At 42.2% G+C, this 16,903-nt stretch overlaps 1 protein-coding gene across 1 annotated transcript in view; it reads right to left on the reverse strand.

Moving 5' to 3' along the window:
* Window positions 1-919: 919 nt before the first annotated feature.
* The window catches only part of LOC311148928 (insulin receptor-like), a 216,243-nt gene continuing 200,259 nt past the window's right edge, over window positions 920-16,903 (reverse strand). The window contains exons 11-20 of the mRNA XM_084185957.1: window positions 16,182-16,465; window positions 15,873-16,021; window positions 13,624-13,780; window positions 13,245-13,341; window positions 13,072-13,139; window positions 11,478-11,707; window positions 10,927-11,200; window positions 10,530-10,659; window positions 9,935-10,069; window positions 920-9,669 (exon numbers count right to left, since the gene is read on the reverse strand). Coding sequence (XP_084042083.1) covers window positions 9,309-9,669; window positions 9,935-10,069; window positions 10,530-10,659; window positions 10,927-11,200; window positions 11,478-11,707; window positions 13,072-13,139; window positions 13,245-13,341; window positions 13,624-13,780; window positions 15,873-16,021; window positions 16,182-16,465 — 1,885 coding nt within the window. The 3' untranslated portion in view covers window positions 920-9,308. The remainder of the gene's footprint in view (window positions 9,670-9,934; window positions 10,070-10,529; window positions 10,660-10,926; window positions 11,201-11,477; window positions 11,708-13,071; window positions 13,140-13,244; window positions 13,342-13,623; window positions 13,781-15,872; window positions 16,022-16,181; window positions 16,466-16,903) is intronic.

Genomic DNA, 16,903 nt, shown 5'->3' on the forward strand with positions numbered 1-16,903 from the left:
CATTGAATAACAAAAACAAAAACTTTCAGCAAGGGCAAATATAATATATCATTATTACATCAATGCCTATGTAGATGTAGACTCGCTGAATCCGTTTTAAAAGTGTTGTCTCTTTCTTTAAACCATACCAACTACAACCTTACCCACGTATACATTTCATTACACTACTAACAGACATTGTACATAATACATAGCTGAAGGTGTTTTTCTTCATACTGGCCCATGGTCATGTTAAATGCTTGGCAGTGTTATTAACACTACCAGGTTAAGAACCACCTACACATTAGATTGGGATATAACCATAGTTTCTGATATTCGTTATAGCTTATTTATTTATTAGGGTTTCATGTTGTGTTTTCCTCAACGAACGTGCAGTGGTCTTTTCCAGTTTTTCACATTGAAAAGCGAATGTCAACTAAATCTAGATTTGTTTTCTGTAGGCTGTTGGTCAGAAAGAAATGACATTTTATTCCATAACATAGCAATGGGATGATATTTTGAGATTAAAAATATTAATAAAATACATGCTTAACTGGTGGGCGGGGGCGGGGGTGGGTAAAAACACATGAGTTGTTCACAAACATGGGAACATGCATTTACAATAGAATAGAACATGATCAAATGAATGTTTCAGGCCACATGTCATATGATACACAGGTAGCACATCCAGCCAGAGTTGTGCTGCTCCAAAGTACATCTACAGTACAGAACTTGTATCTGCTCTGCTCTGCATAGTGGGGTAGTGTCATGAGTAAAAAACATCAACTTTTAAATTTTATTTAGAGAAAGTTATATACATAGATAATAATGTTCAATTCAATAATGTACAAGAGTAGTAAAAGTTTACAGACAGAAAAGTTATTGTATTAACCCTCCTTATTTTGGCAACAAAAAAAAAAGGAATAGAAATCAACATCTCTAAATGTAATACTTTTTTATTTTTAAAACAATAAAATACATACAATGCTTTGTTCTCAACCTGCACCGCAGCACTAGCATGCTCTGTCAAACTGCATTTTTAGGTTATCAGAGTAAGTAAGCATTTCACTGTTAGTCTACACCTGTTGTTTACAAAACGTGACAAATAAAATTAGATTTGATTGATTTGAGTTTCAAACTAAACCTAAACTCACCTAAATCAAGTGATTCGATTTTTCACGGATATTTGCCACTATTTACAGTTCTTAACGTTTTGATTAGTTTAAAAAAATGGACAGTACGCATTTTAAATGGGAGTTATATTCTCCCCATGTCATGCAATCAATTGTTGCTAATTATACATGATCCCATGTGCTATGGGTGTTGGGCTCTAATCAACAAAGAGAGATGGTCGAGATACAAAATTCTATTAGCATCAAATTAAAAAACTATCAACTGTGGATGGTTGGGTTCATGCACAATTCAAGCAAGAACTTCCCCCCAGTATAGACAAGAAGTTCAACATTTTGGTGAAACCATGAATATCATTCACATACAGTAATTATCCCAATACAGTTATATCATGAATCATCCAGCCAAACAAAGGGGATGTGTTACTTCCCTCCCTCTGACTGCAGCTACAAGTACAGAACACACCTATCTCCTGTCTTAGAATGCATAATATGTTAATACTCCAGTATTCTCCTGCTGTGACGTTGGGGGTGAGGAGAGGAGACAGTCCAGACCAGAGCAGAGCAGACTAGTCCAGTCCAGGGCACTGAGGGTCTGGCTGGCTGTGTAGTCAGGAGGAGGGCGGTCAGTCTGAGCAAGGCACTATGGGACAGAGCCCTGGCTACGCACTCGAGTCCTGCTGCTAAACTTCCACATCCAGCCAGCTGGGGGTAGTGAACACCACTTATCACAATGAAAACAAGCATTCAATCAGATCATCATGTTGATTATCTTTAAAGGCTGAAAATTAGATTTGCAAGAGGTTGGTTGTTTGTTGACAACTTGTAAGCTACATCTCCCAAAAAACATAATTTGCTAGGATGCCAAGAGAACTTGCACTTCAGTCAGAGACAGGTAGGTAGCTCCTTCCATCCTCCAACCCCCCAAGCTCATGCCTCCCTGAGAAGTTAAAATCTATAATTCATGTTTCTGTTTTTATGGCACACAGGATTGTCCTAGTCCAGCTCTCTTAAGGTAAAAAGTCCTTTGACCAGCGGAGGCATGCAGTGTCCAGACAGACCCAATCCATGGCATTGATATAATAATAAGGTAATTTCTTGATATTCACAGTAGAAAAAAATACATACAACATTAAGGGAAAACAACAATAGAACAACAGAGAAATAAAAACACTTCTGGAGGATACATTAAAAGGCCTTGAGACTAAATGCTGTCTGTATTTGACTGAGCAGAACCGGGAACTCTGGGAAAGATATATATATATATATATATATACACATATATATACACAGTGGTTTGCGAAAGTATTCAACCCCCTTGGCATGTTTCCTATTTTGTTGCCTTACAACCTGGAATTAAAATTGATTTTTTGGGGGTTTGTATCATTTGATTTACACAACATGCCTACCACTTTGAAGATGCAAAATATTTTTTATTGTGAAACAAACAAGAAATAAGACAAAAAAACAGAACACTATTCACCCCCCAAAGTCAATACTTTGTAGAGCCACCTTTTGCAGCAATTACAGCTGCAAGTCTCTTGGGGTATGTCTCTATAAGCTTGGCACATCTAGCCACTGGGATTTTTGCCCATTCTTCAAAGCAAAACTGCTCCAGCTCCTTCAAGTTGGATGGCTTCCGTTGGTGTACAGCAATCTTTAAGTCATACCACAAATTCTCAATTGGATTGAGGTCTGGGCTTTGACTAGGCCATTCCAAGACATTTAAATGTTTCCCCTTAAACCACTTGAGTGTTGCTTTAGCAGTATGCTTAGGGTCATTGTCCTGCTGGAAGGTGAACCTCCGTCCCAGTCTCAAATCTCTGGAAGACGGAAACAGGTTTCCCTCAAGAATTTCCCTGTATTTAGCGCCATCCATCATTCCTTCAATTCTGACCAGTTTCCCAGTCCCTGCCGATCCCACATGCCTTTTGACAAACACCAAACGTGTTTGCTTATTTTTTTCTTTAAGCAATGGCTTTTTTCTGGCCACTCTTCCGTAAAGCCCAGCTCTGTGGCATGTACGGCTTAAAGTGGTCCTATGGACAGATACTCCAATCTCCGCTGTGGAGCTTTGCAGCTCCTTCAGGGTAATCTTTGGTCTCTTTGTTGCCTCTCTGATTAATGCCCTCCTTGCCTGATCCGTGAGTTTTGGTGGGTGGCCCTCTCTTGGCAGGTTTGTTGTGGTGCCATATTCTTTCCATTTTTTTTATAATGGATTTAATGGTGCTCTGTGGGATGTTCAAAGTTTCTGATATTTTTTTATAACCCAACCCTGATCTGTACTTCTCCACAACTTTATCCCTGACCTGTTTGGAGAGCTCCTTGATCTTCATGGTGCCGCTTGCTTGATGGTGCCCCTTGCTTAGTGGTGTTGCAGACTCTGGGGCCTTTCAGAACAGGTGTATATATACTGAGATCATGTGACACTTAAATAAAGTCAACCTGTGTGCAATCTAACTAATTATGTGACTTCTGAAGGAAATTGGTTGCACCAGATCTTATTTAGGGGCTTCATAGCAAAGGGGGTGAATACATATGCACGCACCACTTTTCCGTTATTTATTTTTTAGAATTCTTTGAAACAAGTAATTTTTTTCATTTCACTTCACCAATTTGGACTATTTTGTGTATGTCCATTACATGAAATCCAAATAAAAATCCATTTAAATTACAGGTTGTAATGCAACAAAATACGAAAAACGCCAAGGGGGCTGAATACTTTTGCAAGGCACTGTATTATGGGCTTGCAATCTACGGTACGTAGGCAGGTAAACAGCAGGTATTTATTAACGTATCAAGAAAAAAATATTGTAGTCTGGCAACATTTCATTCCGAGGTCATTTATTACGTGGTTGCGTCATATTTATTTGCATACTTTCCGTTGAAGCGTGCATCGATGCATGCTTCAAAATATTTACAAACGGTGTACGCATTTGAGAAGTGCCCTCCTTGCTCCGTTTCACATACTTTGATTTGGACTCATACGCCGACCCTCTCGTGGTCCAATTTGCGTGCTCGGAGCACGGTAGTATGCATTTTGAGAAACACGCAGGTCTTATCTTTTTAATTTCTTTAAAGGGGCTGCGTTGGGTTTAGTGGGATTCTATATTCTGATAGTATTATGATGATGTCACAGCAGTGGTCACAGGCGGGCAGAGTCCCTGTCCTCTGATTTGGACTACAGGGATACCAACAGACTGATAGACGGAGAGAGATGCTGTAGTCTCGAACTGATTCCTGCAAACACACACTGAGGTAGACTGTGGCCAAACACAGAAAATACAACTACCAACTCCTTTTCACATTTATAGCTCTACTCTTTTTTTTTTTTTTTTTTTTTTACCTGACTTTCAATATTTAAAACACTTTGACAAAAAAGCTAACTGTGATTTTTGTACAATGATAATAAAATAAATAAAATATGAAATATCTGTAATTTTTCAAAGATGATGGTGATCTTCTGAATAAAAAATTGCTTACACTTGTATACACCGCCATAAAGAGACAATGGTAATATGTAGAGATAGAGATCCACCATTTATCTCTCGTTATGGGCATGTACTGTATGCACAGTTGAAAGGGAGGTTTCCCACTTTTCCTTTCTTTTTTACCGGACACTATATTCTTTAGTATTTATAAAGTAAAAAAGTATGAGAGTGTAACTGATTGAGGGAAAAAAACATTTTGGGGGGCATTCGAGTAACATCTAGAATTGGAGTAGATCAAATTCTCAAGAATCAGCGAAAACCAAAAAGGTGTTTTAACACTGTTTAAACTTTGAACACCATAGCACTAAGTGGACTTGCCATTTAACCCTTACAACAACAGACCAAAAACTAGCCCACTAGCCCACAAGCTGATGTTCCCCATAGAAACAGATTGATGTAATTTAAGTAGCAACTGTCATATATCTTTCAACATCTCTAAATACCTCGTCATCTCTAAATTCTACTTGAGATTTACGGTATGGATTTAGCTCCCATCGACAAGTGATATTTCTCTCCCTCTGTCTAACATGTATAAATACACACACACACACACACACACACACACACACACACACACACACACACACACACACACAGTGTAGCTACACGCATTAGCATGAGTATGTGCCAACAAACAAACAGTAACCAGCCTGTACAATGTACATCCATCTCTCTGGTCTGTGGTTGGTTGAGAAGGCACTGGGTGGAGGATGATGCGGTTCCGCCATCTCAGATACAGACAGACATACAGTGGTTTGCGAAAGTATTCACCCCCCTTGGCATTTTTCCTATTTTGTTGCCTTAAAACCTGGAATTAAAATGGCTTTTTGGGGGCTTTGTATAATTTGATTTACACAACATGCCTACCACTTTGAAGATGCAAATTTTTTTTATTGTGAAACAAACAAGAAATAAGACAAAAAAACTGAACTTGAGCGTGCATAACTATTCACTCCCCCAAAGTCAATAATTTGTAGAGCCACCTTTTGCAGCAATTACAGCTGCAAGTCTCTTGGGGTATGTCTCTATAAGCTTGGCACATCTAGCCACTGGGATTTTTGACCATTCTTCAAAGCAAAACTGCTCCAGCTCCTTCAAGTTGGATGGGTTCTGCTGGTGTACAGCAATCTTTAAGTCATACCACAGATTGGATTGAGGTCTGGGCTTTGACCAGAGTACCTTCTTCCATATGTTTGGGGAGTCTCCCACATGCCTTTTGGCAAACACCAAACGTGTTTGCTTATTTTTTTCTTTAAGCAATGGCTTTTTCTGGCCACTCTTCCGTAAAGCCCAGCTCTGTGGAGTGTACGGCTTAAAGTGGTCCTATGGACAGATACTCCAATCTCCGCTGTGGAGCTTTGCAGCTCCTTCAGGGTTATCTTTGGTCTCTTTGTTGCCGCTCTGATTAATGCCCTCCTTGCCTGGTCCGTGAGTTTTGGTGGGCGGCCCTCTCTTGGCAGGTTTGTTGTGGTGCCATATTCTTTCAATTTTTTAATAAAGGATTTAATGGTGCTCCGTGGGGATGTTCAAAGTTTCTGATATTTTTTTATATCCCAACCCTGATCTGTATTTTCCACAACTTTGTCCCTGACCTGTTTGGAGAGCTCCTTGGTCTTCATGGTGCCGCTTGCTTGGTGGTGCCCCTTGCTTAGTGGTGTTGCAGACTCTGGGGCCTTTCAGAACAGGTGTATATATACTGAGATCATGTGACACTTAGATTGCACACAGGTGGACTGTATTTAACTAATTATGTGACTTCTGAAGGTAATTGGTTGCACCAGATCTTACGTAGGGGCTTCATTGCAAAGGGGGTGAATACATATGCACGCACCACTTTTCCATTATTTATTTTTTAGAATTTTCTGAAACAAGTAATTTTTTTCATTTCACTTCACCTATTTGGACTATTTTGTTTGTTTATGTCCATTACATGAAATCCAAATAAAAATCTATTTAAATTACAGGTTGTAAAGCAACAAAATAGGAAAAATGCCAAGGGGGATGAATACTTTTGCAAGGCACTGTACAGAGATAGAGGGGTAAACAGTGATAACTGGGAGATGATGAATGGGCAGGTTAGGGTTAATAACACCAGGCCTATAACTGTAAGCTCTAAACAGCCACACAGGCTCAAACTGCTGAGTGGACGCAGGTCAGATTTACTTACCCTTAGCTCCTGTCTGTGCTTTTCTGTCCCTTATCAATGCTTCTGACAATAGACAATGAGTACCGCTGCCTTTGGCTAGAGGGTTAATGGGACAAATAGAGATGTGTGTGTGAACTACTAATGATTGGACTATTTGTACTTCTCAATGGGAATGCCTTGTAGACACTTTTCAATCAATCTTTATGTAGTTAACACCAATTTGTGATTTGCGCCACATACAATGTGCGTGTGTGTGTGTACTTTAAAAACAATCAGGGCTTTGTCTTGTGCTGGGAAGAAGCTGACAGGAATGTTTAAATGTCTGTATGGAACATAATAATATGACTGTAAATGGACAGAGGTTTACACTTTCATGACCCATCTTTAGATATTGGAGTGATGGGTTACAATCCAAATTGTGGGGAGGGGTACACCACAATCCAAACGGGAGGGTGTGGGATTGAAAGAAACCCAAATCAAAGGCGGGGGGAAATAAGTTCAATATCTTTTTCTTTAGGGTAGGAGGGAGAAGGGGTTATGAATAACGAGCACACAGCAAGTCCGAACACGGACTCCACCGCCAATAGTAGAATGTCACCTCAGCCCTGGGGGGAAAGCAGCACTTGTACAGCTACAGCGTGTCCAGGTGATAGAGGGAGTGGGATTAACAGTCCCGTCCCCCCCCCCCCCCCCCCCCCAGTAACACCACCTCCCTCCTTTAGTACACACACACACACCTTCATCTAACTGCTCCCTCCCTCCCTCTCTCTCGCTGCTGCTGCTGCCGCCCGCTATGAACTCTGAATGCAATAGGAACTTTCCGGAATGTTCGAATCAAAAGCATTCAACCACAGTAACATGGAAAATTCCACCAGCAGCCTGATTCTGACCTCCTTCCTGTGTCAGTGAACAGTACAGCCAATGGGCTGTCATTATATGGGGAGGCGGCGAAGGGTGGTGGTAGGGTCAAAACAAACCCAGTTGTATGAGGACAAGGGGGTTGTGATGCTAGCCACTCATATAAAGCACTGCAGTATATCTCTCTCAAAGTCCTGATGCTATGTGGTCCTGCAATACATCCACCTATATGGGCTTCTGACTCAATCTCCAGCGGAGGAGATGGAGAGCTAGATCGATCTCCTCTGACCCTACTATAACCCTATTAACACCACTACCAACAGCACAAGCCAAGACAGTGAAGTACAATCATCAGGCCAAGACAAACTGTCTGTCCAAGCAAGCAGACATCACATCTCTAGCCCCACCGATAACATCAATCAATCAAACAGATAGCTAATGATCAACCAAAGATAGACACATTTTAACACAATCACATAAATGTTAAACAATAGATAACAACATGGACGTCTACACCATGGCTCCATCAGACCAAGGCACCATTCATTCCCATTTCAGTTTTTGGTAATTGTCGTTCTAGCATAGTGGCCACCCAAACTCTTCCAATGACAGGAAGAACAATATTTGAAAGATGCCGTGATTTTTCTAAAATAGTGGGCTGCCCTTTGTTGCTGAGGAGAACAGGGTTCTCCTGAGGGTTTGAAAGAGAAGTAAAACCACGTGTGGAGGTCTAAGACACAACAGAGCACTGGCGGCCGATTAGTGTGATATCTGGGGTTAGAAAAAATATATATAAAAAAAGAGACTGACAAAAAAAAAACATCTTACCAGCAAAGCCTCTGATGAAAACATTACAAATATGAACTATGTACAAAAAAATCAATATTGTATATATTCTATATAAAATATTGATATAAATACCAATATTCCATATATACTATATATATTATATATATTCTATACCCACTAAAATATATGAAAGCAGCAGCTATTGGTCAGTCTGAGGAACTATTTTGTCCAACTTTTAACTGTTTAAATATCCTTCAGCCATAATGTGAGGACACAGAAATAAAACTGAAAGAGAACAGAGACAAAAAAAAAAGCGAATAAATTAGAACTATTCACTAAACACCAAAATAATCTCTGTAAAGTTTGGAATTCTGCACAAAACAAATAAATAAAACGTTTTCCTCTACGAATGGACATTTGTTCTAGAGAGTCTTTGCCATCCCATGGTTCAAAACTGTTTAGTCATTGTTCAAAGGAAATTAATACAAGCATTGATAGACACTTCTCTTTGTTTACAGGCCACGTATAAAAAGGCCACTATCTGAAAAGGTTTTCACTTGAAAAACAAAACAAGAGAATGGAAGAGATGGGACAGCCTGGAGAAAAAGAGAGAAGGAGAGAAATAAGAATGTTCACAGTTTTTTTTCTTTTTCCATCAACCAGTCCTGGAAACTTGGCAATAGTGAAAACAAAATAAAGATAGTAGAAAGTTGTAGTAGATGATTCTGGATAAATGGAAAAATGTCTTTCAACATATACCAAAATGTTTGCATCCCGTGTTCCACCATGCTTGGCAGCTGTGGGGAAGAAAATACATGTCCTGAGATCAGTTTTTTTGAAGGGCTTCTGCCTTAAAATAGTTTGAAAGCATATAATGAAGGGGTGAAAAGAGGAGGAGGAAAACCTTAGGAAATGTTAGGAAGGGCTGGATCTGGGTAATGATAAGATTCGTCCGTTTTTCTTGCCACCGTTCATGTGCGTGTAGGGCACGTGTTCCTCGTAGTTGCCCCTTAGGCTCTGGCTGGGTCCATTGTCTCTGGATAGACTGTCGCTGTCGTCTCTCTGGGAGTAGGATGACGGGTCCAGTGGGATGCTCTCCATGTTCTCCAGGTCCAAGTCAAACTCCTCTGTCTCGGGGAGCTTGTTCTCCTCGCTGTAGAAGAAGGAGACCTCCTGGAAGCTGGGGTGAACGTCCTCCTTCAACATCTCGATGATCTCCTGGAAGGTGGGACGCATCTTGGGGTTGTACTGCCAGCACATCGTCATCAGGTTGTGGCTGAGGGAGGAGAAGAGGGAGAAAGATGAATGAATGAGAGAAAGAGAATCTACGGGCTCTATCCACAAGCAGCTCACCTCTGTTGGTCCCCATTGAAGCAAAACTAGCCGTAGGAATACTGTAGGCATGTTGTAGTGTTAACTCAAACGCTTAACCAAGTCAAAATATATACCTCATGTACTTTGTATGGTTGGTACGGCATATCAATGTAAAAGACTACAGATCCCACAATGCATTAAAAGTATACAGTGTTTGAGACACTTACATCCTCTCAATACAGTTCTCTGGTCTGTCCAGGTATCCTCCGTCCATGACGAACTTGAGGACCTGTTCGTTGGACAGGCCCTGGTAAGGCTGCTCTGCTAGGGTGCTGACCTCCCACAACACCACACCAAACGACCTGGGGACAGACATGTACAACACATTATTATCTCAAGCCAAAAACAATAAAAGGATGTGAATAATGAAATAAAGGACTAGTGCCCTCAAATTGAAATCTGGACATCAAAGCCAGTTCCACTGCCCTTTTCATTATTCACCACTAATAAGGGACTGATTTAGACCTGGGACACCAGCTGGGTGCAATTAATTATCAGGTAGAACAGAAAACCATCAGTAGTCTGGATCCACGTCGGCTGTAGGGTAAGATTGAAATACCCCTAGACTAGTGTAACAACTGAAAAAAAAAAAAGTGGTTATAGAGTTACTGTAGAAATTAAGAGGTTAAGACGGGGGGAGTGGAGAAAGATATTCTTCTCTCAAAAAATAGGTTAAAGAGATTGAATAGAGTGGAATAAAAAGATTGAGCAGAAAGGCCCATCTGACATCCGTGGCAGCCAGGTGTGTCCTGCTGTACTCACCAGCAGTCTGAATGTGCGGTGAACACTCCGTCCTTCAGAGACTCAGGAGCCATCCACCTGACAGGAAGCAGACCCTTCCCTCCCTTACGGTAGTAATCCGTCTCATATATGTCTCTGGTCATTCCAAAGTCTAAGGGGATGGAGAGGAACAGTTAAAAGACAACCTACAGTAAATAGCATCATCACATCATAACCCTAACCTAATCCTTCCTGTAGTAGTCTGTCTCATTGATGTCTCTGGTCATGCCAAAATCTGGGAGACAGTCATACATCAACCATAGACACACGAGACACAGTGGTTATGAACCCAAGGCTCACACACAGTCATGATTTACTTGTTGAAACTGTAACACCACAGAAAGAATCACATGCACTCTTTTATTCTACTGTACTCTACCTCCGATCTTGACGGTGTTGTCCTCAGCCACCATGCAGTTCCTGGCGGCCAGATCTCTGTGGACAAACTTTTTGGCGTTGAGGTAGGCCATGCCGTCTGCTATCTCCCCCGCCATCTGAATCATCTCCTTCAGTGTGGGAGGGGGTTTCCCTGTGGGGTTATTCTCAGAGTCTGGTCGGAGGCAGCGTAGGAAGCTCTTCAGATCCCCGTGGGTCATCAGCTCCATCACCACCAGAGTGGGCTGGCCTTTAGACACCACCCCCAGCAGACGCACCTACAGACAGAGAGAGAGCAGGGAGAGTTAGGACCATTGAGATATTATACATTTCTCTATATAAAAACTTGAGAAAATCTACTCAATTTAAACGTATTCCAATGCATGGCACGTACGGCCATGAAACAGTTTCTGTATGTCTCCATCTTGCTGAAAACTATCAATCTACAGTACAGCGTATCCACCCTGTCAACCTTCATTCTCAGTCATCATACCCAGATAATGACAAGGTAATAGCTACTGGTTAGTAATGAAAGTGAATGAATAAGCTCCTAACCACGTGGTGGCAGCTGAAGGCCTTCATGACAGACGCTTCGTTGAGAAACTCTATCCTCTCTCTCAGACTGGCCGACTCGTTGACCGTCTTCACCGCCACGCGTGTGTCCGGCTCGCCCTTCACGATGTCTTTGGCGATGCCCTCGTAGACCATGCCAAACGAGCCCTGACCCAGCTCCTTCAGGATGTTGATCTTCTCCCTCGCCACCTCCCAGTCATCAGGCACGTACACTACACAATACAAAAGAAGAAAGTTGTCCTTTTAGTACACACTTTTTTTTGTATTACCGTAATTTTCGGACTATAAGCAGCGCCTTTTTTCCCATTTTTCGACCCTGCGGCTTATATAACGGTGCGGCTAATCTATGGATTTTTACAGCTAACGGCCACTAGAAGACCTCCTAAATCTATGGATTTTACAGGTTACAGTCCACCAACTTTAACTCTATGGGCTCTATGACCGGTCCGCGCCCCCCACCTTTAAGCGGCGGGCTCCAGCAGGAAAAGCTGGAGGCCGGAAAAGAGTGAGACAGGTAGCGCGCAAAAGTAAAAGTGGAACCGAGAGTGGTACAAGAGACAGAACGAGAGACAGAACGAGAGCAAGACAGACAGACATTACGAGAGCGAGACAGTTTGTGCAAAGGAAGTTTTCATGCACAAACCCTCATTATGGAAAACAAACGTAGAAATGCATATGATGCAGCTTTTAAGTTAAAGGCAGTCAATCTGGCTGTAAAAGAAGGAAATAGAGCTGCTGCACGTAGCCTTGGCATCAATGGTGAGACGTTGGAGACGCCAGCGGGAAGAACTGTCTCAATGCAAAAAGTCAAAAAAAGCTTTCAGAGGTAATAAAAGCAGATGGCCCGAACTTGAAGACTTTCTTGAAGATTGGGTGAACACACAGAGAGCAGACGGCCGAGGTGTTTCCACCGTGCAGATCCAACTGAAAGCTGAAACAGTCGCCACCGAAATGAAAATTGAACATTTTAGAGGTGTACCATCCTGGTGTTTCAGATTTATGAGACGAAAGAGACTCTCCATCAGGGCGCGGACGACTGTGTGTCAGCAACTCCCTCCCGACTACCAGGAAAAAATAACAAACTTCGGCGAATTCACACAAAGAAAGATAGAGGAATATTCCATCGGACCGGACCAGATCATAAACAGTTTACACAGCACAGTATATGTTCAATTTGTAAGTCGCTCTGGATAAGAGCGTCTGCTAAATGACGTAAATGTAAATGTAAATGTAGCTACTATTGCACTAAATGGTAACACTTGAATACGTTATGCAAATATGCAACTTGTTTGTTGAAATGTTAATAAATGGGAGCTTCCTCAAGCAGCCATCTCTTTCCCGACAATCCCCTCTGTGCACGAATCCTTACATATGGTAATTAAACATTAAAACACCTGCGGCTTATAGTCCAGTGCGGCTTATATATGTACACATCATTCAATTTAGCTGCTGCGGCTTATACTCCGGTGCACCTTATAGTGCGGAAAATACGGTACACTGTTTTTAGCATGTACACTATCTCACAGTAAAACAAACTTGCAAAAATAGTTTGAGGTGTGGGGTTGGTTGTCCTTACCGTCATTAGCGCTCAGGTACTCTGGGTTGGACGAGGCGATCAGAGGTCCAGTGGGTCCCTCAGTTTGTCTGGAACACACAGTCCTTGCATATTTAATTTGTCTATTTGTCTTGCCAGGCTGTCATTGTAAATAAAACAATTAGACCAAAAATCGAAAATCAATCAATTCTTACTTCTTCTTGAAGATCATGAAGACTCCGCCTCCTACGAATAGCAGCAGGATAAAGCAGATGACTGGGCCAATGATAATCTTCAGTGAACTGGTGTCCTCTGCAACAAACACAGCAGCCATTGGTCAGTAATTTACATTTGAGTCATTTAGCAGACGCTCTTATTCAGAGCAACTTACAGGAGCAATTAGGTTTAAAGTGCCTTGCTACCCTAGTCGACTCAGGGATTCGAACCAGCGACCTTTTGGTTATTGGCCCAACACTCTTAACCTCTAAGCTACCTGCCGACCCAGTCACTCTCATAGAAACATGAACTGGTCAAATGTGTTCCAGAAAGTGTAAGCAGGTCCAGTGCCCATTGGAGCATGCAGGCATGACTTACCATCGGGCATGAAGAAGAAGGTGGGTTCGGTCCAGGAGCCGTTTCCTGCCAGCGACGTGGCACGGATCCTCACGGTGTAGTTCCCAGGATGCACCACTCTCAGCCTGCAGCCTCCAATCTGGGTGTAAGTCTTCCTGGACACGCAGTGATGCAGCTCCTGGAACACATTATTATTACATGGTTATAGAGTGGTTATAATAAGGTTACATCATGGTTATAGCATGGTTATTCCACTAAGTCACACATAAGGCTTTGTATAAACAGTGTGACTGTGAACACCAGAGTTTATAATACAAATGTGTGTATTTCCCTGAGGCTTCTCCTCAACAACAAAGTAGGTGCCTGTGAATCAAACAGCTTTTAACCTAGCATACTAGCACTCAAGCTTGTAAATTATTTTATTTACATAAAACAAAAACAAAAAAAGCATATCTTGTTATCGCTCACACTGAAATATTTGAAATAGCTTCCTTTAACCCCTTACACTCCTGGAAATTGGATATGGATAGGGCCAAATTGTAATGTTTCTAACAGAAGAACTATAAAAAGCATATGCATGACTATGGTAGCAATTTAAATAGAACACTTTGGAGATAATCAGACCAAAGGCGAGGACACAATTGTTCCAAACATTACACTGTTGATTTTATTAGCATTTTACATTTTCTGTACTTTTCACAGTATTTGTCAATAAGGAAATCTGAAAATACTCTGGATACATTCAGTAACATATTCTTCGAAATGTTGGAATAGGTACAAAATAAGAAAAATTATTAAAAAGGGGTTGAGTGAGAGGTCTAACTGGTGTCTCCAAGTGGCCACACACCTCTCAAAAACTGTGCACAGTTCCTAAGTAATTTAGGATTACTGTTGTTGTTTACGCAATCCAAAAACGTTCTATTATAAATCGCAATCTGGGTCAGGTGGGCATCACGTTGAAAGCTTATTATTTTACCAACATGGCTAGCTAACTTATAAAATACGATCTTACAGTGTTAGGCTTTCAAAAGGAACTTCATACAAACAGATTGTAATTTTGGTACGCATAGAATGGAGTCCTGAATGCATTCAAGTGCCTGTTCTGCGTCAAATGTTCTTCACAATACAACAAACATTCTGTTCAGGACAACCCAGTGTATAACGCATGTCATCCTTGTAACTGTGGATCAAACATAGCGATCATAAACATTGATACTGTACATGACATGAGTTTTCAAATATGGAAATGTGAAGTACACAATTGGACTCATGGGTGTGTGGTTAGCTTGTATGACATCGAAACTGTATTTATTATATTCCTCAACGTCTCATCTTGCAGAACACATCGACTCCTCTCGATTTACAGCATTTCCCTCACTCAGACAACAACAAATGTAAAAGTAGCCCAACTAGCGGGTGGAATAGGGATATCTTCTTGTCGCACACGGTGCTCAAGTTTATAATGTCTGTCCGTCAAAACCTGCGAACAGTGAACTGCGCTGTGAACCTGGAGAACCTGCGCTCTGACGTCATGTTTAGCATGTTACTGTGTAGTCACTGGGTTCCAATTTAGGCGTTTATCAATGACAAAATCTGCCATTTTCAACCCGTATACAGGATGACAGGGGCTGTGAGTGGAACGGGTTAAGCCACTGAGTGTCAGTAAAAAGACCAACACATTGTTATTACAAAGCAACCAAAGCTCTTCATTCTTTGGTTACTGAGATATCTATTTGATTACACGAGCAGACAGAGGCACAGGGAGCTTCCTGCTCTCCCTCAGATTGGGGAGAGGGGGGGTGGGGGATGCAGGGGGGGAGCACACTGTCTCTTCCACCTCATTCTAGTCTGTTCCTGTTTCTATCTCTGTCTCTCCCCCCCCCCCCCCCCCCCCCCCCCCACCGGGTCAGGCAGTGCAGTAGTGAATAGCAATGAGTGATGAGTCCACACATTCATCACAGCAATGAACACACACACACACACACAAACACCAATGTATAAGGGGTGACAGTCAGGACTATAGACAGATCATTGATTTCCTTTAATGGTTGTGGTTGCTTTTCAGCATAAGGAACAACACCATGTTTATGAGCCTGGACAATATGGTTGAAAAAGGATGAGCAAAGATCAAATTCAGACTGTAGCTACCATGTATACAAGTAATAAATTAATAATAATAAATTCTGTAGACTCAAAAACAAGAAAGAGCAAAGGGGAAATCGATTGATAGGAACACAGTTAAGTTATTTCATCCTAGTATTCATACTAACCTCAAGGTCTCCCAACCTCTTGTAGTTGACTTCGTACAGGATGATCATGCCATTGGGGGCTTTGGGCTCCAGCCACTTGATGTGGACAGAGTCTGGGTGCTCCGACACCATCTCATGGGTCACCTGGCCCACAATGTCATCAGCTTTCTCTGCAGGGAGCGGAGCAGAACACAGGAAGAACCATCAGCAAGGGCAACATGAAAGAAGAATTAAGTGTGTCTATACTGTGTGGTGTACAAACATGCATAATGTTACTCGCAGACAAGCTGTCGTTTATTAGTGTGGGTCTGACTCCGTGTATAGCCTTACTCTCAGGCATGGTGCGGGCGCTGACGTAGGTAGCCATGCTGCAGCGTTGAGGGTCTGTGGGGTGGTTGCAGGCATGGATCTCTATCTGGTAGCTGGTGAAGTGGCGCAGGTTGGAGATGACCGTCGACTCCTTGGCGTACACCACCAGCGTCACCTTGGAGCCCTCCGCCCCCTCGCCCTCTGGGCTGGGCGTGGTGGACGCGTTGGGCAGCGTGGGGGGAGTGGTCAGGAAGCGCGGAAGGGTGGCGTTGGCCACGCCCACTGAGCGGCGCCGACGAGACGGTCTGATGGAGAAAGGGGGAGGAGAGAGTGAGGAGGGAGAGTAGAGGACAGGAGAAGGAGATGAGAAGCCAGGTGAGATGAGGCGTATTATGGTAACAAAGAGCTAAGACGACAAATTTGTCAGCGGAAGTCATTATGAACAAACTTTCACAATAACCAATAACCTGGTTGTCCTATACTGGGACTTACCTACCTACCTACCGACCTACCTACCATATAGATCTCTGCTGAAGATCAATGTTAGTTACTCCAACCAAGAAACCCATTGTATCTACCCAACACAGCCCACAACACCTAAATCACAGGTGTTTGACCAATTACATTCATGGTCTTCCTATTCTCCATGCAGGGTTAGGTGAAGATAATGGTAAGCAGTCCTGTTCTCTGGTCACAGTTAACTCAGCTATGCTGCCTGACCTTTAAAACAAAAAACATCTCCT

The sequence above is a fragment of the Coregonus lavaretus genome (genome assembly GCF_964263955.1).
Source record: "Coregonus lavaretus genome assembly, chromosome: 21".
Lineage (NCBI taxonomy): Eukaryota > Metazoa > Chordata > Actinopteri > Salmoniformes > Salmonidae > Coregonus > Coregonus lavaretus.